Source organism: Natrix helvetica (genome assembly GCF_964273705.1).
Source record: "Natrix helvetica genome assembly, chromosome: 15".
Classification (NCBI taxonomy): Eukaryota; Metazoa; Chordata; class Lepidosauria; order Squamata; family Natricidae; genus Natrix; species Natrix helvetica.
Window position 1 is genome coordinate 337,383 of NC_138565.1, and position 26,365 is coordinate 363,747.

The window sequence follows — 26,365 nt, forward strand, 5'->3', positions numbered from 1 at the left end:
GGGAGGGAGGAGACATGACAAAAGTAAAAAAGCAAGGAATGGAAATTAGAAAGAGGAAAAGAAGAGAAAGAGAAGAAAGAAAGAAGGAAGAAGAAAGGATGGGCAATGTGAAGGAGAAAAAAGAAAAGAAAGAAGGGAAATGAGAAAGGGGAAAAAGGAGGAAGAATAAAGGAAGGAAAATGGGAAAGGAAGGGAAAAGAGAGAGAGAGAAGGAGGATGTGTCTTCCAACACATCCCCCCTCTTTCTGTGTTGGTTTTGGTGTGTGTGTGTGTGTGTGTGTGTGTGTGTGTGTGCTTGCATGCGTGCGTGCGTGCAAACATCCCATGCTAATTGAAGTCTTATTTAAGGGCATCGCCTGAGCTAAACGTTGGGAGAAGTATTGAATGGGGGCAGCGCTGGCCCTCATTTATCTCTCCGCGGAAACTACTTTGTCAAAGCAGCCTCTCGGTGGCTCCCGGCAACTCCGAAAGCAGGATAATAAATAGTCTGTGGCTGAAAAATAATGAATCACCACCCGAAGTCCAGTCGGACCTGTGGAAGAGGCGGCTCCCTTCCCCCGCTCTTACTTTCCGCTGGGAGAGCCAGCCTTTGCTGGGGGAGGCAGGCCAAAAGGCCACTTTAGACCAGGGCTCTCCCACCGTGGCCACTTGGAGACTGGAGGACCTTCAACTTCCAGAATTCCCCAGCCAGACACTTTAGAACAGCGGTCACCCACTGGGGGTCCACGAGAAAATGTTGGTGGTCCGCAGAAAAATGATTTGCCTTTTTTTACGTTGCACTAAATGAAGGGTCCTCTCTAACTACGGCCCCTGGGACGGATACGTGCAATGAACGCTTGTGTGGCTGCAGAGAGTCTCCCCCTTCGGGGTCTTTTTGTGGGGGTCGGAAGGGGACAAAAATTCCAACTTGGGGTCTGTTTCAACCTCCTGGTGGGGGGCTTTGGGCGAAGGCTAGAGGGAAGAGCCGCTGGTGGCAAAGAGCCGGAGGGCCTCATTCCAGTGGGACTGCATCATGGCCTGGAACTGGCTGACCATCTCAGCCCTCTGAGCCTCCAGGGGCCGGTACCTGGCCTTGCACCCTCTGCTTGGAAAGCCTATGCTCCTAGTCCTCAGTGAGGTGCTTCTGCTGAGCCTCCTTCTTGGCCGGATCCAATTTGAACTGGGCTGTTTTACCAACTCTTTCTCCTGAGGGCTGCTTCACTCCAGCAGCTGCTTCCTTCTAGGGCCCTAAGGAGCCCGGGCGGGCAGGCGAGGAGTGGCTGGGAGGGGAGGGGTGAGTAGAGGCTGGCGAGGCCCCCCTCGACTTGAGTGACATCGAGTTCGCCCACCCAGTCACATGACCACCTAGCCATGCCCACCCAGCCGGTCATTAGGCAGATCATATTGGTGGTCCACGGGATTTAAAATTATGAATTTAGTGGCCCCTGATGTCCGAAAGGTTGGGGACTCCAAGGTCCCTTCTAAATCTGTTATCCTATGTTCTAGGTCCCAGGTAAGTTCAAATGCTGGGAAAGATGGAAGGAAACAGGAGAAGACAACCAGCAAGAAGGTGGAAGGACTCAGTTGCAAGGGCCTTGTGGCTGCAATTGAGACTTCAAAGAACAAGCTAGGGATAATAAGATTCTCTAAGAGAAATTCTCCAGGAGTCTAAAATGACTTGATTATAATCAATCAATCATTCAAAAGTGACAAGTGAGAGGGAAAATGTGAAAAGATGAGTAATCTAAGTGTTAGATAACTGGGAGCCGGAGGGAAAGCAGGACTGTCATCCTCAATCCCTCGAAAAACAAGAAACTGCTGTAACATTATTTAACTCCTCGTTGTTGTTGTTGTTTTTTATCTTCTTCTCCAAGGACTCGGGGTGACAATTCGGCAAACTTGGGAAGTCGGAAGGGTCCCCGGTTTCATCCCTGTGATTGGGCATCATCCAGAATAACCATTTGGATCTTTGGATATTTTGCGCAGGAAGGGCAGGTATTGAAATAAAGGGGTTTTTAAAGTCATTTCTACTCTCTCCCCAGCCATTCCCTTTTTCGTGGGGAAAATTGATGGTTTCCTAGAGGCAGAGCTTCAAGGAAGGGAGATAAAAAAGCTGTGATGAATGCAAGCTTTGCCTTTCTTGATCAGGTCAGAATTTGGAGGCAGTTTGGAGTAATAAAGAGATTAGCCGTGTTTCATGCCATGAAACCAACTATCATACAGGTGGTCCTTGGCTTACGACCACAAATGAGCCCAAAATTTATGTTGCTAGGCGAGACAACTGCCCAAGGAGCTGCTGATCCAGTTCTACAGAGGAAGGATTGAGTCTGTCCTCTGCCTCCATAACTGTCTGGTTTGGCTCTGCAACCCAACAAGGCAGACAAGGCGGACTTCAGAGGAGAATCAGAACTGCAGGCAAAACAATGGCTGCCAACCTGCCTTCCATGGAGGACCTGGACATGGCCCGAGTCAAAAGGAGGTCTGTGAAAATATCTACACACCTCTCGCATCCTGGACATAAATTGTTTCAACTCCTACCCTCAAAATGACGATATAGAGCACTGCACACCAAGACAACTAGACACAAGGACAGTTTTTCCCAAATGCCATCACTCTAGTTAGCAACTAATTCCCACAATGCTGTCAAACTATTCACTAAGTCTGCATTACAATTACTATTAATCTTCTCTTCCTTCCTAGTGCCTAACTCTTTCCACTTATGACTAACTTTGTTGTTTGTATCCTTACAATTGATATTGTTTCTTAGTATGATTTGATTGTATTTGTACCCTATGACCATCATTAAGTGTGGTTTCTTATGACTCTTGACCAATGTATCTTGTCTTTTTATGTACACTGAGAGTATCTGCACCAAAGACAAATTCCTTTTGTGTCCAATCACACTTGGCCAATAAAGATTTCTATTCTGTTCTGTTCTGTTCTGTTCTGTTCTATTCCACTCCATTTTATTCCATTCCAATCTATCCTATCCTTTCTTATTTTCTTCTCTATTCTAACGGAGTGTTGCCTGATTCTATGATCTTTCTTGCTTATGTGAATCCCTCCCATTGTTAAGTTAGTAACACGGTTGTTAAGTGAATCTGGTTTTCCCACTGACTGGGCTTGACCGAAGGTCGCAAAAAGTGATTGGGTGACCCTTTGTGTGTCCCTTAGGAACAACAATCTCCAGTGTTGAGTTGCCACCAGCGAAAGTTCCCGATTATTAACACTAGATGGCAGTATTTCCCCATCTTTTAAAAACAACCACAAAAAGGAACTTTAGTGAATTTTAAAAAGGTGCTAGTCGTTCCTGACTCTAGGGGGTGATGGTGCTCATCTCCGTTTCAAAGCCCAAGAGCCAGCGCTGTCCGAAGACCTCTCCGTGGTCATGTGGCTGGCGTGACTCAACAACGAAGGCGCATGGAATGCTGTTCCCTTCCCACCAAAGGTGGTCCCTATTTTTCTACTTGCATTTTTTACATGCTTTCAAACTGCTAGGTTGGCAGAAGCTGGGACAAGTCACGGGAGCTCCCTCCGTTACGCGGCGCTAGGGATTTGAACTGCCGACGTTTCTGATCGACAAGCTCAGCATCTGAGCCGCTGAGCCATGGTGTCCCTGCTTGTGTGTGTGTGTGACACACACACACATGTATTTATGTATTTACTTACTTACTTATATTCATTTATTTATGTATTTACTTATTTTTATGTATTTATTTAGCTCTTCCCAAAATTAAGGCTCCTAAAAATCTGGCTTTCAGTCACAGGATGCAATGGAAGATTTGAAATGAAGACTTGGCAACGCTTACCTTGAGGGTCTTCACCGCCACGGTGAGGTTGTACTTCTTCCAGACGCCTTCGTACACCTCCCCGTATTGTCCGCCCCCAAGTTTGTGCTTCATGGTGATGTCCGTCCGTTCGATCTCCCACTTGTCGTAGTTGGGGGAGACACCGTAAATGGTGGGCTTGTTCCTCTTGGGGGCAGGGTAGTGGAGAGTGATGATCAGCCCGTCGGCCACGGTTGAGTGATGGTGGACCAGCTCTGCTAAGGTGTTGAAGCGGCTCTCGGAGGAAACGTAAAGCTGGAGAGAAGCAGAGAAAGAGAGAGAGAGAGAGAGAGAGGTGAGCCCGACCGTCTTTGGCGGGTCCTCTTCTACATGACCAGGGCGGTGAGGTTGGCTGGTGATTGCAGGCAGTCCTCGACCTACGACCCCCATTGAGCCAGACATTTCTGTCGCTAACCGAGATAGTTGAGTGAGGGGGTTTTTTTGTCCCATTTTGCAACCTGCCTCACCACAGCTAAATGAATCGCTGCAGTTGTTAGTCACACAGTTGTTAAGTGAATCTGGATCCCCACCCCCGGCTGGTCAGAAGGTCGCAAAAGGGGAAATCCCGTGATCCCAGGAACACTGCACCCGTCATAAATAGGAGCCAGTTGCCGAGCGTGTGAATCTTGATCACGTGGCCACGGGGACACTGCCACGGCTGCAAGTGGGGAAAACGGTCCATATCACTTTTTTCAGTGCCGTCATTATTTCGAATGGTCGCTGGATGAACGGTTGTAAGTTGAGGACTACCTGGTCTATAAACATGTGATTTGAATCGGAGCACCCTTCCCACTTCCAAAGCGGCTCCACATTGCAGGACTTCATTAGATCCCACGAGGCTGTGACCAAGCGGGTTGTGTTGTGGCCGGTCAGCAGAGATGGCAGCAGATTCAGACAGTGGGGAGGGTTGGGGAGGAGCCTGGGCCAGTCCTGGAGCCTGGGGAAGGCTCTGGTGAGGGCTCTGTGTCAGAGGCAGAGAAGGGGCCAGAGACATAGGCCAGTTATCAGCTGCCTTCAGAGTCAGACATCAGTCAGGCAGAGGAAAAGCTGGAGCCAGTTCCCAGTGTGCGCATGCACAGAGTGGCCAGACGAACGGAACAGCTAAAGAAGAGGAGTGGATTTGGGAGGAAGGCCAAAGATGGACGGTGAATGGCCCCTCCCAGAGGAAACAAAAGAGGAGCCAAAGGGGAGTGGAGTTTGCAGGAGACCATTACTTCACTTTATTGGTTCCTGACTCTCCGAGGCTCCTTGCCAAGTTCTGCAGATATCAGCCAGTGAGCTCTCCAAGCCAGAGAAGGTCTGTGACTATAAATCCTCCCTTGAAAGACTTTGCTGGGTGTGAATGAGCAGAATTAATTAAATGGGTTTGTCGGGACCAGGAGTTTGCTTCAGGCTCTTGGGTAGCCTCGGTCAGAACAGTTGGTATTCCTGTGAGATCCCAACTTTGACACTTGCAAATCTGATTTCCCAAAGCTTTGTGTGAGTTAGGCAAGAGTTGACTGTTGAAAACACAACTCTTGGAACCTGCTCTCTTTCAAATGTTATTTAAACTCATTTTGGGGAATCCGAGAGTCAGTTTGGTATATTGGTTAAGGTGCTAGCCTAGAGACCAGTAGATGGTGAATTCTAGTACCACCATAGACTTGAAAGCCAGCTGGGTGATTTTTAACCGATCACCAGGAGAGGATGAATTCTAGTCCCACCTTAGGCATGAAAGCTGGCTGGGCAACTTGTTCCAATCCCTCTCTCTCTAGCCCAACTCACCTCGCAAGGCTGTTGTGGGGAAAATAGGAGGAGGACAAGCGTGTTGAAAAAGTTTCACCACCTTGAGTGATTCATAAATATGTGTGTATGCGTGTGTGTGTGTGTGTGTGTGTGTGTGTGTATGGTTTTGTGTCTGAAGCAGGAGCAGGACTCACAGTCTCCCAGTTTCTTAGTCTGAGGCCTTAACCGCTCTCATAAACAATAATAAAAGCTGAGATAAAAAAGTCCATAAAAAATTAATCTAACAAGGCCAGCTAGAATCACTGTCAATCATATCCTTCTCCTTTTATGTGATATGCTTTTCCCTGCAAAACACATTATGTCCCCATCCCGTTCCCCCCCCCCCTTCTTAGGAAATACCTCTCTTTGATTTAAAAAGCCACAATCTGCCTTCTTTCCCCTGTGGCTCATGTCTGCTTTTACAAAAGATAACAAGATGCTGGATGGGTAGCTTTTGATATAGTTTTTTTTCCCCAAAAAGCCCTGCGGGCTCTTTAAAAAAACCAATCAAGCCACATTATACTATAACCCCTAAATTTTAATGTCCTTCTTCCATCATCTTCACCCTATAAACCCTTATAGATTATAGTCCAAGGTAGTCCTTGACTTTTAACTTCCCTCCCTTCCTCTTCCCTCCCATCTTCTTTCTGCCTCTTTCTTTCCTTCTTTCCTTCCTTCCTTCCTTCCTCTTCCATCCCATCTTTCTGCCTCTTCCCTTTCCTTCCATCCTTCCTTCCTTCTTTCCTCCTTCTCTCCCACCTTTTTTCTGCTCTTCCTCCCTCCCTCCCTCCCTTCCAGCAGCTATAGATAGGTTCCCAGCTATATATAAATACAGGCCCCTCTTAGCAACCAGAGGGAACCGCTGCTCTGTTATATATGATTCATTCAAGGCAGTCTAAACGATTATCAGTCACCAGAAAATGCAGCCGGCCAAACAAAAATTATTCATCCGTAGGATTCTAGTGGCAGGATCCCTGTCGTGACAAAAATCAGCCTGAGAGATAAGGCACACACAACCCCCCCCCAAAAAAGTGGGGGAGCAGAAACGAAAAAACGGAAAGGGGGAAAAAAGAGGCAATTTAATGCCCGCCGTCATCAGCCACACCTCCTTGAAAGTCACCTTGGGAGGCCTGCAGTTACAATCCACAGAGAAACTGCTGGTGCTCCTTGTCTTAAAACCGTTCATTTAGGGACCGTTAACTGTTTTAATTGTAAAATCAAGTGTGGTGACAAAATGAGCTGCTTAACAATTGTGTCCCTTCGCAATGGAAGTTCCCGTCCCCATCGCAGCCGTTAAGTTAGGGACTGTCTGCGTAGCTTTTCCGATATGAGTGATTGAAAAAAAAAATGACACGTTTAACCTCATTTGCAATTTCTCCTCTGTTTCCCGAGCCGTCCCGATGCTTTTGCGAGCGGCTCCCGTCCCAATTCCCAAGCCTCCAAAAACTGCTATATTTTCAACACCTGCAGTTATTAACTTGTCCGATTACGTTAATAAAGGGCCTGATGGGGGGAAAGATTCTTCAGAAGCGAAGAGCTACACCGTCTGGCTCTACCTGATTTCCCCCGGCAAATGCCAGCCGGGGCCCCGAGATACGATATCTACTTTATCAAACAACTTAATATTGCTTCATATGGCGGCGGTGTGGATAATGGGTCCAACGAGAATCTAATTCCATACCGTTTCCTGGATGTTATTTTATTAAAAACAGAAAACCTCCGGCTGATAAGAGTTTCTGACAAAGGAGCCGGTAGACATTTGGTGCTAATGAAAATCCCTTGGCTGTTATCTCTTTCTTGAAAATTCTGACTAAAACAACGCCGAGGTAAGGAAATAATTATTCATCTGTTCAGCAAAAGCATCTCCAGGCATTTCCACTGAGTGAGGATGGACTGGCCTCTAGTGGAAACAGCGCAGAAGGAAGCATCAGGTGCTCCTTTTAGCAAAATCACACATGTAATTTTACGCAGGTGTAGCCTGCCACCCCCAGGTAGTCCTCGACATACAACAGCAGTGTTGTGGCCCACCAGTGGAGCTGGCAGCAGATTCTCTCCGAGAGACTCCTTGCCAAATTCTGCAGATCTCGGCCTGGCAGTTCTCCAAGCCAGCTGAGGTCTGTGACCGTAAATCCTCCCTGGAAAGACTTTGCTGGAGGTGAAGGAGCAGAATTGACACTCAATGAATAGAAGGAGTTTTTTGTGGGGATCAGGAGTCTGCTTCAGGCTCTTGGGAAGCTTCCGGCAGAACAAGCATGTTTTGTCACTGTTCAGTTACAATGGCACTGAAAAGCGATTTGTGATCATTTTCACACTTACGACCGCTGCAGCCTCCCTGTGGTCACGTGATCGAAACTCAGACACTTGGCAACGGACTCATATTTACGACGGTCGCAACGTCCCGGATTAATGTGTGCTGGTTGTTTGGCACAACGTCAATAAAACTCACCTTCCCATCCGAGGCGGTGTTGATGCGGTAGTGGTAGACTCTCCCCTCATATCTCAAGGAAATGGACCTCTGGCCAGGACTGCTCTCGCTTTCCCGTACCAAAAAGCTGCCGTTTATCCCGCTGCTGAGCAGGTACTCTGCCGCGTTGCGTGACACCGGCCCATGGTACCACGAATGCTTCTCCAAGCTGTTGACGGGGGTGATGTAGTTGCTGGGCACCCAGCCTTGCCCGTTCTTCGTCTGGGCTTCGCACCATTCCCCGTTGTGGTTGTAACCCAGGACACGAAGTTTTTCCCCTATTGCGGGGTAAGGAAGAATAGAAACAAACAAACAATCACAAGTCTGAGAATTGTCCGAGGCGACTCAGGGAGGGGGTTTCACAAGGGAGCGATTTAAACACAGCAAAACAGCAAAAGGAAGGAATAGTTGCAGCTGGGGGGCTGAACTGCGGAGCCCTTGTGGTTTTCTCAACTCCCAGGCATAAGGCCACAGGTGGACAGTGGACGGCTCCTCCCAGAGGGAATAAAAGAGGAGCGAAAAGGGAGTGGAGTTTGCAGGAGACCATTAGTTCCCTTTAATAGTTCGACTCTCCGAGACTCCTTGCCAAGTATTGCAGATATGGGCCTGGCAGCTCTCCAAGCCAGAGAAGGTCTGTGACCGTAAATCCTCCCTTGAAAGACTTTGCTGGAGGTGAATGAGCAGAATTCACAGTCAATTAACAAAAGGGTTTTTTGTCAGGATTGGGAGTTTGCTTCAGGCTCTTGGGAAGAAACCTCGGTCAGAACAACTCTTAACATTTCTGAGGGAGCTAAAAAAAGGGGGGGAAATCCGAACTTTACAACAGATAAATTAATTCCTGCCAAGGTTAAATTCCTTTCCCCTGAAATGCCAACCTCTTCTCATCCTTCCCGCTTGGGTTTTCCATTTTGAGGACTTACCTTTAGTGATGCTGAGAGTGTTGTCACCGCTGGCGACGAAGTCGTACAAGGCCACAAAAAGATTGGGATCATTTTCACCCGGAGCAGAAAGGAGATTTTCTTTGGAATTCCAGCGGGCAGCTTCGCTCAGGCTCTGCGGCTCGAATTCAGAGGCGACGGGCCGTTGCAGCGCTTCTGGTGGGAAGGAAAGTTTGAAGGAGAAAGAAAGAGAGAGAGAGAGAGAGAGAGAAAGAAAGGAGAAGTGAGATTGTTTTCTCGCTGGAGGATTTGAGCCCTTGCTCTTCTGTTCCTCCCCGCCGGCTGTGCCTACCCTCAGTTTTAAAAAGGAAAAATATGTTTTATCGGAAAAATGCAATGGAAGAAGGAGCGAAGAAAGGAAAACGGCTGCCACTGCAAAGTGAATCGGTCTATTGTGAGGCCTGCACAATGCCACAACCGTAGGGTACATTCATGTGAATCCTCCTGAATTAAATTCCAGGGGACTGAATGGGATTCCCATGAACAAATGGAATAGGATTCCATGCAGCCCAAATTCAACCCAGCACTTAAAAGTGTGAATTGCAAAGATCTGTATAAATACTTAACTGGGGGGGGGGGGGGGGGAAAGGGAATGTTTAGCTTTTGTAACAGTTCTCTCTCTCACACACATACACAGACATTTTCTCTTTCTCTCTCCTTCTCTTATTGTTTCTCTCTCCTTCTCTTTCTCTCTCCTCTCCTTCTCTCTCTCCTTCTCTCCCCATTCTCTCCTCTCCTATCTCCTTCTTTCTCTCTCCTTCTCTTTCTCTCCTTCTCTCCTCTCATTGTTTCCCTCTCCTCTTTCTCTCTTTCCTTCTCTCAATTCACTTTAATTTCATCTTTCCATTCACCCAACATTTCTTATTATAGCATCCCAGTTGAAATGTTCATTATTAATGTCTGTTATGTTCTCAATGTTAGAAAATCGCTCCTTAGTTCTAAGTTGCTTCTCTCCTTGATTAGTTTCCACCCGTTGCTTCTTGTCCTGCCCTCAGGGGCTTTGGAGAATAGCTTGACTCCCGCTTCTTTGGGGCAGCCCCTCAAATACTGGAAGACTTGCTATCACGTCACCGCTAGTCCATGTTTCCCTAGACTACACATACACAATTCCTGCAATCGGGAATAGGAGCCACCTTTGGTGGGGAAGGTAACAGCAGGCCGTGCGCCTTCACTGTTTGGTGTGTGGACTGTTTCCCACCCCCTACTTTTTAATCCCCAATCAGCCACTTCGGGTCTCGTAAAAGGAGCCAAAGAGGAGAGGAAAATATATTTTTTTAAAAAGATAAAATGTGTACAAGGGAAACTCTTTCATGTCTGCTCGGATTGTAAGACAGGAACTTAAGCATCCGTTCAACAAAGAGTCCGGCTTCTCTGGCCCTGCGAGGTCCATGTTTATAAACCGGGAATCACTGCTGGGGAGTGCAAATTGTTTCCAACTGTTTGCAAAATAAGAGGCCTTTGATCCATTCCCTTAGAGACTCTGGGCTACGATTCCCATTGCAGTTGGTTCTCCACTTACGACCACAATGATGTCGCTAAGGCAGACAGCTGTGAAGTGAGCTTCGCCCTGTTTTACGAACTTCCTTGCCACTGTTGTTAAATGAAACGCTGCCGTTGTTAAGGTGGAAACGAAGCTGTTAAGTGAATCTGGCTTCCCCATTGATTTTGCTTGTCTTTCCTTTTCTTTCTCTTCCTTCCTTCCTTTTCCCTTTCTCTCTCTTTCTCTTTTTCCCTTTTTCTTTCTCATCCTTTCTTTCTTTTCTTTCACTTCCCTTCTTTTTTCCTTTTTCTTATTAGTTTCTTTCTTCTTTTCTTTGTCCCTTCCTCATCTTTTCTTTCCCTTTATTTTTCCTTCTTTCACTTCTTTTTTTCCCTTCCTTTTTTTCCTCATCTTTTCTTTCTTTCTTTCGCTTCCTTCCTTCTTTCCTTCTTTTTTTCTTTTTCTTTCCCTTCCCTCCCACCTTCCTTTTTCTTATTAGTTTTTCTTCTTTTCTTTGTCCCTTTCCCATCTTTTCTTTCTCTGTTTTTTTTTTCCTTCTTTCTCTTCTTTCTTTTTTCTTTTCTCTTTTCTTTCCCCTTGATCTTTATGTAGGGATTTCAACTTCACAGGGGTAATTTCTCCTTCAAAAAAATGCCTTTTCAGTTATGTCATTCCTCCCCCCCCCCCCCCCCCCCCGCAAACAAAAAAAAAGCAGCAAGTTGGCTTCTCCTTTTTCTTTGGGATATTTCCACCTGGTTCCTTTTTCCAGAGGTTTAGCAGAGAGACTGCTGTTGGGACATTTTTTCGTGCATGGGGAGGGGTCGTGCATATTGCAAGCCAGAGGGGAGAGGTGAGGGGCGGCTTTGCAAACCCGGCCAGGCTGAGCTGCCAAAATCTTTTTCTTTCTTCCGGCCACTTGAGATAATATTTACCAGGTGGAATCGAGTGGAAAAGAGGATACAAACCAAGATGGCTGGAAACCACAAAAAGGGGAGCTTGGTTAAGTGCCCTGGATTGGTATCTTTGGAGCTAAGCCAAGTCTGCTTTTAAAAAGAAGAAAAAGAGAAAGAAAAATTGGTTCACCCAAGAAATTACCTCAAAAGCAGTTCGAAGAAAAATTTGTCGCTGGGAGTTGGTTTTAGGAAGCCCAGCATGAAATAAGCAAAAAGAGCAAGGAATATAGAATACACAATAACAGAGTTGGAAGGGACCTCGGAGGTCTTCCAGTCCAACTCCCTGCCTAGGCAGGAGACCCTACACCACTTCAGACAAATGGATGTCCAACATCTTCTTTAAAACGTCCAGTGTTGGAGCATTCACAACTTCTGGAGGCAACTTCTGTTCCACTGATTAATTGTTCTCCCTGTCAGGAAATTTCTCATTGATTCTAGGTTGCTTCTCTCCTGGATTAGTTTCCACCCATTGTTTCATGTTTTACCCTCAGGTGCCTTGGAGAATAGCTTGACTCCCTCTTCTTAGGGGCATCCCCTGAGATATTGGAAGACTGCTATCGTGTCTCCCCTGGTCCTTCTTTTCATTAGTCTAGACATGTAAGGAAGTTTAAGAAATAACTAAGCAGGTTGTTCGGTGTGTGTGTGTGAGAGAGAGGGGGGGGGAGGGAGAGAGAGAGAGAGATTTCCAGTGTGAATGGAGAAACACGATCTGGCAAAGGGCAGATCTGGAAACATTTAGAGGACCAGAACATTACAGATATTTCTTGAATTACAACTACCGTAATTTGTTTAGTAAGAAGAGACTAAACAACCACCTATCTGGAATGGTGATAGGGTCTCCTGCCTGAGCAGGGGGTTGGACTAAAAGACCTCCAAGGTCCCTTCCAACTCTGTTATTCTAAGATATCACATCTCCATAAAGATCTCCATATCAGGGCAGGAACTGGGACTCTTTTGGAGAAATATGAGGCAGGGGGTTTCAGTGTTCCTAGAAGAGATCTGAAAGTTATGGATTTTAATTAAAGAAAAGAAAAAGAAAGAAACAGCCACCCTCTCAACAAGTTGTCACAGTTCAGCCTTTCCTTTGCCCCCACCCTCCCCGGACAACCAGTAAGAACGTGGCAGTTGTGAGAAACTCCAGCAATCTCCTGTGAGATCTTGAAGGTGAGATTACAGAAACCAGAAGAGGTTGGAGGATGATCTCAGATTTTGGCCTTTTAAGTCTTCTCTGAAAAGACTGCAGGTCCCAGGGGTGGTTGTGTCCGACAGCTTTCTCCAATTTAGCACACATACACAGCCAACTTTATGAGAACACAACTACCAGAATTGGTAAGCAGAGGGAGGGAGGGAGGGAGGGAGGGAGGGAAGGAGGGATGCTGAAGTCAAGGAAGGAAGGATGTGAATGGAAGGAGGGAGGGAGGAAGGAAGGAAAGAAGGATGGATGGATGGATGGATGGATGGATGGATGCTGGAGTGAGGGAAGGAAGGAAGACAATGCTGGTTATGGAGTTGAACTACTCTCTGGGGCAAAACTGGAGGAGGGAGCCCTATGCATGCCACATTATGCTCTCGAATAAAAGACAAGAAGATAAAACATACAAGCAATTATGAAATGAAAAGCTTATTTGATATGCAGAAGATCCTCAACCTACAATCGTTCCTTTAATGTCTGTTCACAATTACAACTGCACTGAAAAAAAGCAACTTAGGACCGGTCTTCGCACTTACAACTACTGCAGTAATCCCATGGTCAAACGACTTGGCTCATCATCTTCTCCTCCTCCTCCTCCTCCTCCTCCTCCTCCTCCTCCCATCCAAGTACTAGCCTGGTTGCCTTGTCTTAACGTTTCAAGATCAGCCAAAGTCAGCCAAATGTTGCAACATGCTAAGGTCCCAGAATTGATTTAAGGGAAAATAAACAAATAAATAAATAAGATCCAAGGGTATCAAACCCCAAATCCACAACAGGAAACGTGATCCTTCTTCATCAGACGCAACCCTTTTCTGGCAATCCCTCACCACAACAGCCTCTCAACTGGAAGTTCAAATTTCCTGCTTTTACGATGATGGAAACCCAGCGCCTGGCCCTGGATAAACAAACCAGAATTCCTCTGCGTCCTCCAGACCATCATCCCCGGCTTCCAAAACCAACAAAGGGCTCTTGAGCGAGGTTCTCTCAACCTTGGCAGCCGGGAAGGATATGTGGGCTTCAACACGGCCGGCTGGGGAATTCTGGGAGTTGAAATCCATCCGTGGTCCGGAGGCTAAGATGGAGAAGACCCACTCTGAATTTCTCCCCGGTGTTGTTCTACAGTCCCTACCTCCTCTGGCAGTTTGCCAAGTTGTAGAGATCTGCAAAGCAGGGACCTCCTCCTCCAATTAGCTACTAAGATTCAACTCGGTGGGCCATGCAGCCTCTTCGCCCTTCAACGTTTTTATAACTGACTAGCTGATAACCTGGCGTTTCTTGGGTCTTTATTTATCCTAATCCTATATTAAAGAGCTCCCTTCTAGCATTGATGAAGTTACCTAGTCGGGTCATAAAATGTCTGCAAGGAAGCCAGCAAGGTCAGAGACCACCAAGGACCCCACAGCACTCCTCCTCCTCCTCCTCCCCACACGTACCACTCCCCTCTAGCACCGATGTTGTTCCCTAGTTGGGTCATGAAATGTCTACAAGAAAACCACCCACATAACACCAAGGACCCCACAGTTGTCCTTGTGCTCCTCCTCCTCCTCCTCCTCCTTTCCACAAACCCCACACCCTTCTAACACTGATGATGCTACCTAGTTGGGTCATGAAACGTCTGCAAAGAAAACCACCAAGCTCAGAGAGCACCACACTTCAACTCTGAGCTACAAATATTCTCTTCTATCAGTAACCTAAAAGGGACTTGGTGGCTCAGCGGCTAAGATGCTGAGCTTGTCGATCAGAAAGGTTGGCAGGTCGAATCCCTAGTGCCACGTAACGGAGTGAGCTCCCGTGACTTGTCCCAGCTTCTGCCGACCTAGCAGTCCGAAAGCATGTAAAAAATGCAGGTAGAAAAAAACAGGGGCCACCTTTGGTGGGAAGGGAACAGCGCTCCATGCGCCTTTGGCATTGAGTCATGCTGGCCACATGACCACGGAGACGTCTCTGCGGACAGCGCTGGCTCTTCAAGAGGCTTTGAAAGGGAGATGAGCACATATGTGCGAGGGGAACCTTTGCTTTGAGTTCTCCAACAGACGGAGTCCCCAAGATGACCAAGGAAACACTTGATTTTGATTCATATATAGCCATCTTTTGACACTCAAGCAACCCGCAGCGCTGACTGGCTGGAGAAAAATGACGTGCCCTTGTTTCTGCTTTCAAAACTGACAGCAGTTTTGGAGAGAGAGAAAAAATTTTTTGGCCCGCCTGATGTTTGCATTTGAGTGGCACCCTGACTAATCCACAGTTGAAATCCTGGAAAAACAAAAGTTATTACGTACAATGCCACGGGAAAGAGGAGGGGGAGAAATTTCTCTTCGGATTTGGAAAATAGAGAGACGGCTGCCCATTACAGAACTGCAGCAGAGTGACTATGCGACGAAGGGACTTCACCAAGTCCCGAGTGGAAAGTATGCGATGAGCTACAGCGAACATCTAATGGCCAACATTCCCCAGAAATGCCATAATTAATATGATTAATCCTTTTCCCGGTTGAAGGGAGGGGCATCAAATGTTTTCCTTGCTCTCAACGTGGATTGGAAATTCACTCCCCTAAATCCCAAATCCCGAAGAATTCGCAAAGATGGTAATCCGAAGGGAACATTAAATTTAGCAGGGAAATATATGAAGCTAAAAGCAATCCTTGTCACTAACGCATTCCCCCCTCCCACAACTCCCCCCCCCTTTTTTTTCTGGCCTTCCTTAGGTTTGGTTAAGTGTTCTTCTTGGAAAGTCCAAGTGATTTTATCTTCTTCTTTTTTATCCACCCAGCTGGAACAGGGGCATTAGATACCCAAAGGCTGGCTGTTTGAGGCTTTTTTTCCCCCCTCACAAACCTGCCTCAACCATGGAAGAGAAAAGAGGCACAACTTTTTTGGGGGGCTAGAAGTTACGGTAATAAAAAAAATCACCTGTTTGGCCAGTACCTTTGTCCCATGTTGGAAGGGGGGGGAGGAGAGGGAGAAGAAGGAGAGGGGGAGAAGGAAGGGGAGGGAGAAGAAGAGGAGGAGGAAGAGGAGGAAGGTTAAAGGAGAAGGGGAGCGAGAGGAGGAAAGGAAGAGAAAGATAAAGAGGAAGAGATGGAGATGGGGAAGCACACTATCCTCTCTCACTTGAGCATGGCATGAGGTGGGCCAAGGGGAAACTGAGGCAGCCAAGATCCACTGCTTATTCCATTTCCCTGCTTTCTCCTGGAAAAGAAAAGGAAAAAAAAAGGAAGGAAGGAAGGAAGGAAGGAAGGAAGGAAGTTAGGAAGGAAGTTAGGAAGGAAGGAGGGAGGGAAGGAAGGGAAAGAGGGAGGGAAGGAGGGGAGGAACCTTGGGACAAGAACTTCAAAAGTTCCTCATTCATCCCCCTCCCCAAAGGGGCCATTCTTCTCCAGATGCCCCACAGAGCCCCTTTCTAGAAGGTCTTCTCCTCCAGACAAGGAGACCCACTACAGGCCTACAGCACAACTGAGGGGGAACAAAATCTACTTTTCAATCATTGCAGCTCTGCTGAACTTACCTTCCAAATAGCAACTGGAGGAAGAAGATAGGCCCTTTTTCGACTTGCAACCGACTAATTTCAAGCAAATCTCCAACATTTTCATTGATTAGAGGAACACCTCCAGCCGATACTCTCCACGGAGGCCCCCCCTGATTTTCCTCTTCTCCCTCAACCTTCAAACCAAAAAAAAAAAAAAAAAAAAAAAATCCTCTCTGCCTTTTTTTTAACCAGTAATAATAATAATAATAATAATAATTCCACTATAAATCCAGCCTTCTGAAAACCGTTAATTCAACGCCGACCATCCATTTCTGACACCTTCACATCACGCCTCTCCCCAAAAGTTAGAAGCTGCTTGTCCTCAGCTTTTGCATTCTTCTAGGCTCCCTTAAGCCACTCCGGCAGGAAAGAAAGAGAGAAGCTGGCCATTTTTAAAAAAAGAAAAGGGGGGGGAAGAGGAGGGGAAATGGAGGGAGAGTGAAAGCGAAGTTACTTGGAGCAAAGGCTCCTGAATTTCCCCATCCCTCCGTCTTTCGGTCCCTCCGTCCGTCTATCCAGGGAGGGAGGGGAGGGGAGGGCAGGGGCTGGTTTGCTGCTCCTCGCTCAGCCAGACGCTTGGATTGCAAAGCTTGAATTGCCAACAAAGGCCTTCCTTCATTCTTTGGCCTGACATCAGGAAGGCCTGGACCGCCCACCGCACATACTTAACTCCTGAGAGTCCCGGTTTTGTTGAGAGCAAAAGACTGAAGCATGCAACTTTGGGGAGAGAGAGAGAGAGAGAGACGGGGGAGAGAGAGAGAGACTGAGAGAGACAGAGAGAGGGACTCAGAGACAGACTGAGAGAGAGAGAGAGAGAGAGACAGAAAGAAAGAGAGACAGACAGACAGAGAAAGAAAAAACAGAGACAGACAGAGAGAAAGAGAGACAGAGACAGGGGGAAAGAGACAGAGAGAGAAAGAGGGAGAAAGAGAAAGAGAGAGACACAGACACACAGAGAGAAAGAGACACAGAGACAAAGACAGGGAGGGAGGGAGGGAGGGAGGGAGGGAGGGAGAGACTGAGAGAGAGAGACACAGAGAGAGAAAGAGACAGAGAAGGAAAGAAAGAGAGAGACAGACAGAGAGAGGGGGAAAGAAACAGAGAGACAGAGACACAGAGAGAAAGAGACAGAGAGAGACAGAAAGACAGAAAGAAAGACAGGGAGGGAGGGAGGGAGGGAGGGAGGGAGAGAGAGAGAGAGAGAGAGAGAGAGAGAGAGAGAGAGAGAGAGAGAGAGAGAGAGAGAGACTACCCTACCCTACCCTATTGTATCATTCTGTGTTCTATCCATGTTGGTGTTTTTTCACAACATTATGGAAATTGGAGACCACTCCCTTTTCCTGGATGCTTTTTTCCTTCAGTTCTCCTATATTGATGGTTTCTGAAATTCTTTGAGCGTCTACAATGCCCCCCCCCCCCCGACCCTCCAATTTGATCATTAACAAAATTCAACCCTGTTTGGCTCTTTGAGATCAGCTGTCAACCAGGATTCCTCATTTTCCAACGGACCTTTATACGTCTCTCTTTTCCCAACTGATTTTTTCCTTGTTTTCCAGAGAATTCAGGAAGGAAGGGTCACTTGGCAGAGAGGACCAGAAAAGAAGCACCGCTATTTCATCTCACAATGGCCGGAAGGAATTCCTGTTTAGAGAGCTATCCAGCTATCTGATATCCATTGTTTGGTTTCCACTGGGTTTTTTGTCCCTGCTTCCTAAGAGCTTTTGATCTTAGCCCCCAAACTATAACCTCACCTTGCAAGCCCTGAGTGACTTTCACCTTCCTCCCTCTCTTATGCTAAGGTGGGTCAAGGCAGAGCTATCTTGGACCAAAGAGACTGTGGGTGCTCCGTGGTCCCTGGTTTGGAAGGAGAGATTGGACAACCATTTGTACGGAATAGGATGTCGTGGCCAGCCATTGGCCAGTGGAGCTGGCAGCAGATTCGGACAGTGAGGAGTTGGGGGGGGGGGAAGCCTAGGTCAGAACATAGGATAAGATAGGAATCTAGGGGGTGGTGCTTATCTCCGTTTCAAAGCCGAAGAGCCAGCGCTGTCCGAAGACGTCTCCGTGGTCATGTGGCCAGCATGACTGAACGCCAAAGGCGCACGGAGCGCTGTCCCCTTCCCACCAAAGGTGGCCCCTATTTTTCTACTTGCATTTTTACGTGATTTCGAACTGCTAGGCTGACAGAAGCCGGGACAAGTCACGGGAGCTCACTCCGTTAGGCGGTGCTGGGGATTCGAACCCTCAAACTGCTGACCTTTCTGAGCGACAAGTTCAGTGTCTTAGCCACTGAGCCACCGCATCCCTTAAGGAGAAAAAAGAGTGGGAAGAAAAAATATAGGAATTACAAAAATAAGAAAAATAAAGAAGCTAAGTGAACGGGTGCAAAGAAGAGAACATAAAATAAGTGAAATCTCTGAGAGACTAAGAAAAAATGGTTAGAAAAGGAGGAAGGGAAAGAAAAGGATTTACTAGTAGAAAAAAGTGAAATGTGTTAATATTGTTAATGGTATGTAGCTAATTATGATGTCAGGGAACTATATTAATATTATTAATTGTGGATAACTAAGTAAAATGCTTATTATATAAAAATTGATTTGTGGATATATGTTATCTATTGTAAAATAGAAATACAGATGGAAATGAAGTGATAAATTTGGTTTTTTATAAAAGAATTTAAAATTTACATCAAAAAAACCTGTTTCAAAAAAAAAGAAAAGAAAATTCTTTAAGAAGACCCTACAAATATTCTCTTCTACCTTGTACCAAACAGCCAGTTTAATTTTAGCCCCGTAAAACCTCCAAACAATTACAATGAAATAGAAAAAAACCCCAAATGTCCTCTCCTTACCCCCCTCAGACTGAGGTGAATTAAACCCTCAAAGCCGCCATTCCAGGCCCACCAAAGGAACCATGGTGTGGGCTCTCTGTCACGACAGAACTGACTAATCCTGCGATGGAGAAGCTATGCCACACACAGCCCCCTCCGTGGGGACACGGGCCACCGTCGGCTGCTCCTCGCGGGCGCTGAAAAACAGCGCTGAAAAACAGCCAAAAAGGAGGCCGTTCTCTGGGCTGTTTTCAGTCTGTTTGGGGGATCATTTTCAGGCCATTTTCCATGCTATTTTTGGGGCAAAATACAGACTGAAAACGGCCCCAAAAATGGCCTGAAAATGGCCCCCAAAACAGCCCAAAAAACATATTTGGGGTTTCCGGTGCGCATGCGTGGGCACATACACGGGGCATGCGCGTGTGTGTCCGGTTTGGGCCCTCGGTGCTGCAAAGGTTCGGCATCCGTGGCCTCATCCGTATGCCTTGATAAGCCGAGTTGAACATGGAAGACTCTGGGGAGGGGAGGGGGGGAGAGTGACAGCAATCCACCAGAGAACCCAAGATTATGTAACGGGGGTGGGGGCGTCTCTGGGGCCGCCAACCCGGGGAGAAAACAATTCTGGGAAATTGCGGTGTGGCTGTGTGCTCGGAGGGGCTTGTCACGAGAGCAAGGCCTGGAAGCAACCGAGAGTCCTCCTTAAAGTTCTTGGGCTTGCTGTAACTGGAGGCCCGTCTCCAGCCGCCCAGCTGCAGGATTCCAGAAAGAATTCCAGTGGAATTACTAAACGGGATTGCTAAACCCGCCCGCACCCCCCCCTGCCCGCACCCAACACCCCTCGAGATCGCCAAGCAACAAGGTTAACGCACTCGGAGCCAAAGGACTAAGACTGAGTCACAGAAAGATATTTGGACAGCCTTCCTCAACGCCAACACAACTTTTTTCCCCTCCTCTTTCTCCTTCTTCTTCTCCCTTTCTCTTTCTCACCCCTCCTCCTTTTTCCCCTTCCCTTCTCCCCTTTTCTGTTCTCCTTCTCCCCTTCTTCTTCTCCTTTCCTTCTCCCCTTTTCATTCTCCTTCTCCCCTTTTCTTTCTCCTTCTCCCCTTCTTCTCCTTCTTTCCTTCTCCTTTCTTTTTTTCTTTCTACTTCTCCTCCCTCCCTCCCTCTCTTTCTTTTTCTCCCCTTCTCCCTCTCCTTCTTCCCTTCCCCTTCTTTCCTTTTCCTTCCTCCCTTCTCCTTCTCCCCCCACATCCTCCTCCTCCTCCTCCTCCTCCTCACATTCCACCCTTGCCGAGATGAGTAGAAATTCAAACCTATTTCCAGAGCTTTGTGACCGAAATGGAAATGCTTAGGCTGGGTGGGACAATTGAGACTTTCATGATTTTTAATGAAAACACAGAGATATATTCACTGGAGGGGACTGGGATGCCAATACTAAACACGTTCACCTTCCATCTTGCCTCAGTTTTACAACCTGTTCCCCTGGGGAATAATTCCATGGGTGACCCCGTGCCAACCTTGAGGAGGGCATGACCCAACCACCTTTGGAAGTCTTTCTTCTTAAGCCAGGGTGGGGCATCTATTTGTCTGTTGTATCCCTGGATTACAAGGCCACACCCAGAAGCTAAAGCAACCTCCTTCCTCAACTCATTTTAAAGCGTCAAGCATAAAGCTGGAAGGGACCACGGAGGTCTTCTAGTCTAGCCTGCTGTTCAAGGCAGGAGGCCTTATACTATCGCAGTTCAAATGGTTCTCCAACCTCTCATTGAAAACCTTCAGCGATGGAGCACCCACAACTTCTGGAGGCAACTTCTGTTCCACCCATTCATCGCTCCCATTGCCAGGAAATGTGTCCTTAACTCTAGGTGTCTTCTACCTGTTACTTCTTTGCCCTGCCCTCAAATGCTGTGGAGAATACGCTGCAGGCCCACGGAGCCCAGAGTGTGGAGGTGATGTCTTCGGAAACAACCAAATTAAATTCTTTGTTTAAAAAAAATTAGGCAAGAGGACCAGAATCTTGCATGTCCTTCTCCCATTTCTAAGGACACTTCAAGGGAGAAGGGTGCTCTACAGAGGAATGATTGTCCTCTGCACCTCCATGACTGTCTGGTTTGGCTCTGCAACCCAACAAGGCAGACAAGGCGGACTTCAGAGGAGAAACAGCACTGCAGGCAAAACAATGGCTGCCAACCTGCCTTCCATGGAGGACCTGCACACGGCCCGAGTCAAAAAGAGGGCTGTGAAAATATATACACACCCTTCGCATCCTGGACATGAATTGTTTCAACTCCTACCCTCAAAACGACACTATAGGGCCCTGCACACCAGAACAACTAGACACAAGGACAATTTCCCCCCAAAAGTCATCACTCTGTTAAACAAATAATTCTTTCAACACTGTCAAATTATCTACTAAGACTGTATTACTATTATTCTTCTCTTCCTTCCTAGTACCTGTCTCTTTCCACTTATAAATATAATCATGTTGCTTGTATCTTTAAATTTTATATTGTTTCATTTGTTCCCTAGTATAATTTGATTGCTTATTGGTAACCTATGACTATCACTAAGTGTTGTATCTTATGATTCTGGATGAATGTATTTTATTTTATTTTTCTTTTACGTCCACTGAGAGTACCTGCACCAAAGACAATCACACTTGGCCAATAAAGAACTCTATTCCATTCCATTCTTATTATATTCAATTCTACTCTACTCCTTATTCTACTCTATCCTTATTCTATTCTATTCTATTCTATCCCTTATTCTATTCTATTGTACTCTATTCTATTAACATTTGGCTTCCCAAAGCTTGCGAGGTTTGGGGCTACCACAGTGATATCTCCTCAGTTCCTGGAGGCGAGAAGGTTAAGATGTTGACCATCTGTCCCCCTTTCTGGCTGGAGGACCAAACCCCCCCAGAGGGCATCTTAGATCTAAGAGAATAATGCTAAACGTGTGTGTCTCAGTGGAAGCTCCATCAAACTCAACAGTCTACTCCCAACAGAGGTGAAGCAGATGGTTGCTGGGGCCGCTTCCAACATCTAGTAGATGATGGGAGACACAACCCAGGCCGTACACAACCTCATCTTTGAGAGGACAAGGGTCCCAGAGCAGAAAACTGCATGTCGGCCAGCACACCCTTCCTTCCACTGCAGAGACAATCATGATCTCATTAAGGCACCAGTAAGTGTGTTTTCTATCTTAAGATGCTGTTGGGGTGGGGGTGTTATTTGAAAAACCTCTCGCTCAAATAAATAAATACCAGTTGTATTTGGGGAAGGAAACTATGTGTGGTGGGAGAAAAGATGTTGAAGAGGAGAGGGGACAGAAAGCCAAAGGAGAAAGGCACAAGCTCCCTCTCTCTCTTTTTTAAGCAGGAAAAGATGGGTCCAAATAGCAATAGCATTTAAGACTTGTACACTGCTGCATAGCACTTTTACAGCCCTTTCTAAGCGGTTTACAGAGTCAGCCAATTGCCCCCCCCCAAAAAAAACAATCTGGCTCCTCATTTTACCCACCTTGGAAGGATGGGAGGCTGAGTCAACTTTTGAGCCTGGTGAGATTCAAACTTGGCACAGTTAGTCTGCAATACTCCATTCTAATCACTGTGCACCATGGATGGATGGATGGATGGATGGATGGATGGATGGATGGATGGAAGGAAGGAAGGAAGGAAGGGAGCAATAGCACTTAGACTCATATACCACTTCACAGTGCTTTTACAGCCCTCTCTAAGCAGTTGACAGAATCAGCCTATTGCCCCCAACAATTTGGGTCTGAATTTTGATTGTATGATGCTACAAAGGTCATAATGATGACAAATGGTCCCAAGTCCCTTTTTTTCCAGCACCGTTGTAACTTTGAACGGTCACTAAATGAACCATTGTAAGTTAAGGACTGCCTGTATACCTTTTGGGCTGAAAAGGCACCAAAGTTTTCTTTTTTCTTTCCTCTTTTCTATGGAACCATTAACCCACAACTTCTGGTGGCAAGGTGTTCCACTGACTAAAAAGCCTAACGCCATAGCAGAAGATGAGTTTTGTTGGAATAAGAGAAACTAAGTACACGCACCACACTCTCTCGCACACTCTCACGCACACAGCACAGCAGCCCAAAAGACAGGGGAGAATTTGAACTATTTAAAACATATGACTTTGCTTTTAATTTATTGTCTCCATGCATTTATTTTAACCCAGATTACCAAGTATGTGGCCTGGAGCATCTGAGGCGCTTGAAATAAAAGGAAATAAACCAGTAAATCACCCCGGAGCGTCCAAGTATGAAACTCTTTCCAAATGCAACGGAGAGGAAAGGGTTAATGGTTCCATAGAAAAGAGGAACAGGCCCCAAAGATCAGATTGCAGCTGAAGGGAGAAAAGAAAAGAAAAAGAAAAATTGCAGAACTGGATGGGAGTTGAACGAGGAGGAGGAGGAGGAGGAGCTAGGATTCCTCCAAAGCTGTTTCGGGCGTTCTGAAAAGAAACTCGAAAGAAAAAAAAGAAAGAAAACTTTGCTGCCTTTTCAGCCCAAAAGGTATACAGGCAGTCCTTGACTTACAATGGTTCATTTAGTGACCGTTCAAAGTTACAACGGTGCTGGAAAAAAAGGGACTTGGGACCATTTTTCATCGTTATGACCTTTGTAGCATCACACAATCAAAATTCAGACGCTTGGCAACTGACCCACATTTATGACGGTCGCAGTGTCCCGGGGTCATGTGATCCCCTTCCCGATCTCCGAACAACCAAAGTCAATGGGGAAGCCAGATTCACTTAACAACCGGGTGACTAACTTATCAACTGCAGCGACACACTTAACAACCGAGGCAAGAGAGGCCGTAAAATGGTGCCACGCTCGCTTAACCAATGTCTCACTTAACTACAGAAATTTTGAGCACAATGGTGGTCGTAAGTCGAGGTCTGCCTGTAACAGGCAGCCCTTGATTTTGCGGCCACAGCTGAGCACAACATTTTGGTTGCTAAGTGAGACAGCTGTCCCCCCCTTTATGACCTGCAGTTGTTAAGGGAATCATGGAGGCTATGAAGTTAGTGAAGCGCCCGAATTTTGATCACACGAATCTTTGCAATGGTTATAAGTGTGGGACATGGTCATAAGTCCCTTCTTCGGTGCCGTTGCAAGTTCGAATGGTCACTAAACAAACCGTTGTAAGCCGAGGACTGCCTGTATCATGGTCCCTATTCTTTCAAACAAAAAATGTCCAGAGATTGGGCATTAGAAAAAAAGTGGTTTTCTTGCCATTTATTTTTCTCTTTTGTGTCATGTGGTTTTCAAATCTTTTGACTGGAATTTGGGCATCCTGCTGCCAGCCGACAAGATTGGGTGTGAAGTCACAACGCCTACTCCTCCGAGTTGCCCTTACGATTTACAAAATCCAGCGTGTTTCTGTTTGTAGAGAGAGAGACTCCAAAGAGAAGAGGAGAGGAGAGGAGAGAGGAGAGGGGAGGGGAGGGGACAGGGGGGAAAACAGAGGAGAGGAGGGGAAGAGGGGAGGGGAGGAGAAGAAAGGAGAGGAGAAGAGAAAACCATTTGGGCCAGCTGTGTTTTCCCAGCTGTGTGCTGAATGCCCAGCCGTGCCTTCCAGTGGGAGGGGAAGGAGCCCAGCCAAGGGCTCCAAAAATTGGCAAGAGGCAGAAGGGAAGGAGGGGAAAAAATTAGGGGAAGAATATGGGTACTCAGGCCTTGAAAACCCAAGGAATAACAGAGTTGGAAGGGACCTTGGAGGTCTTCTAGTCCAGCCCCTTGCTCAAGCAGGAGGCCTTAAGCCATTTCAGACAAGTGATTGTCCAGTCTCTTCTTTAAAACCTCCAGTATTGGGCACCCACAACCTCTTGTGGCAAGCCGTTCCACCGGTTAATTGTTCTCACGGTCAGGAAACTTCTCCTTCACTCTAGGCTGGATTTCTCCTTCATGAATTCTGAGTATCTCCTATTAATTGTCAGAGAAAGAAGTCACTGCCTCTCATAGCATCGGCCTAACCACTTTGGGGTTTGGTGCGCTCCGGCTAGTTTTCAAATGACCGCGTGATTCGCTTAACAACTCCAAACAAAAACGGTCCTAAAATTGCAGCTAACAACTGCTTCATTGAGTGCCGGTCCCATGTTGAGGACTAGCTGCATCACGAGGATGGCTAAAAGAGCACAGTGACAGGAAACACAACAAACCCACCGCAGCTTTTGACAAATGCTTTTCCAATTCAGATGCCAGCAGGAACACACGCTCACACAACCGCACAGGTCCCCTTTTCTTCCTAAGCAGCAACAAAAGACAGAAGGCATCCAAAAGATGTGTGACCTACTTAAAATTGCTGTCCAGTGTAAGCCAGCCGTGTTGAAAGGGGACGCCGCGTTAAGTGAAAGCAGGCAGGATGGGGAGAGAAAGCTTCGGGGTTCTCAGCAGCGACTTCACGGAGACGTTGATGGAACATTTTGCCTCTACAAGGCCACAACTCTGGGAAGGCCGCAGGGCAGACCCAGGACGGCTTCCCAGGTGGCCTATTCCCAGGATGGGAAACCTATGGCCTGCGCATCGTCACCAGCTGTTCATGTGGTCTTCTGGCCAGGTGTTCTTTGCGGGGCCAAAGCGTTGGAAAATGGCCCGAAAATAGCCAAAAAAAACAGGCTGTTTTGGGGCCATTTTCAGGCCATTTTTTCAGGGCATTTTCAGGCTGGGTTTGCCTCCCAAAACAGCCTGAAAAACTGCCCTGAAAACGGCCTGAAAAACAGGCATGCAAAGTTGATCTTGGGGTTCTGAGATCTATAGATATAATGTAAAAGGGAAGGATAATTTTTTGCTTTTTATTTTCTTTCAACACCAGGGTGGCTACCTGTTAAATGTTAAATTCAATTGACTCCATTCTTCGCTTTTTTGTACACTTCTTGTTGTGGTTAGGGTTGAATGTACATTTTTGTTTTCTTTCATATGGTGGTTTGTTTGTTTGACTGTCCTGTATTTTATTCTCTAAGATAAAACAATACAGTTAAATTAAAAAGTAATCCAGACACTTGGTAACTGGTTCATAGTTATGACTGTCACTGTGTCCCAAGGTCGTATGACCTCTCTTTCACTGCCTAGTTCGGTTTGAATTTGGGGAAAGAATTTAAGTTTTCGATCAAAATATTTACAACTTCTGCAAAAACAAAACAACAATGAACAAAATGAAAAGAAATGTGAAATCATAGAGAAGTTAGGCTCCCAGTAGTTTTCACTGGTCTGCTGGATCGGGCTTGAGGGATAAATAAATCAGCTGCACAAGAGTTGGAATGGAAAAATAATGGCCATAATAATTACAAAATAACCTACCCCTAGGAAGATGCAAAGTTATATTTTCATAAAATATTTAAACATAAAAATGTAATAATGTTGAACAAACATCTTGCTGCTGTCTAGCTG

At 46.5% G+C, this 26,365-nt stretch overlaps 1 protein-coding gene across 4 annotated transcripts in view; it reads right to left on the bottom strand.

The window, feature by feature from the left end:
• Window positions 1–26,365, bottom strand: part of ABL1 (ABL proto-oncogene 1, non-receptor tyrosine kinase) — a 64,237-nt gene that overhangs the window by 14,297 nt on the left and 23,575 nt on the right. Inside the window, exons 1-4 of one of the 4 annotated variants that reach the window (XM_081967531.1) lie at window positions 16,102–16,717; window positions 8,955–9,125; window positions 8,017–8,312; window positions 3,789–4,061 (exon numbers count right to left, since the gene is read on the bottom strand). In XM_081967531.1, coding sequence (XP_081823657.1) covers window positions 3,789–4,061; window positions 8,017–8,312; window positions 8,955–9,125; window positions 16,102–16,186 — 825 coding nt within the window. In that variant the 5' untranslated portion in view covers window positions 16,187–16,717. Of the gene's footprint in view, window positions 1–3,788; window positions 4,062–8,016; window positions 8,313–8,954; window positions 9,129–16,101; window positions 16,718–26,365 lie in introns of those variants that run through there. The other 3 variants (XM_081967530.1, XM_081967529.1, XM_081967528.1) reach the window with 3 other exon arrangements.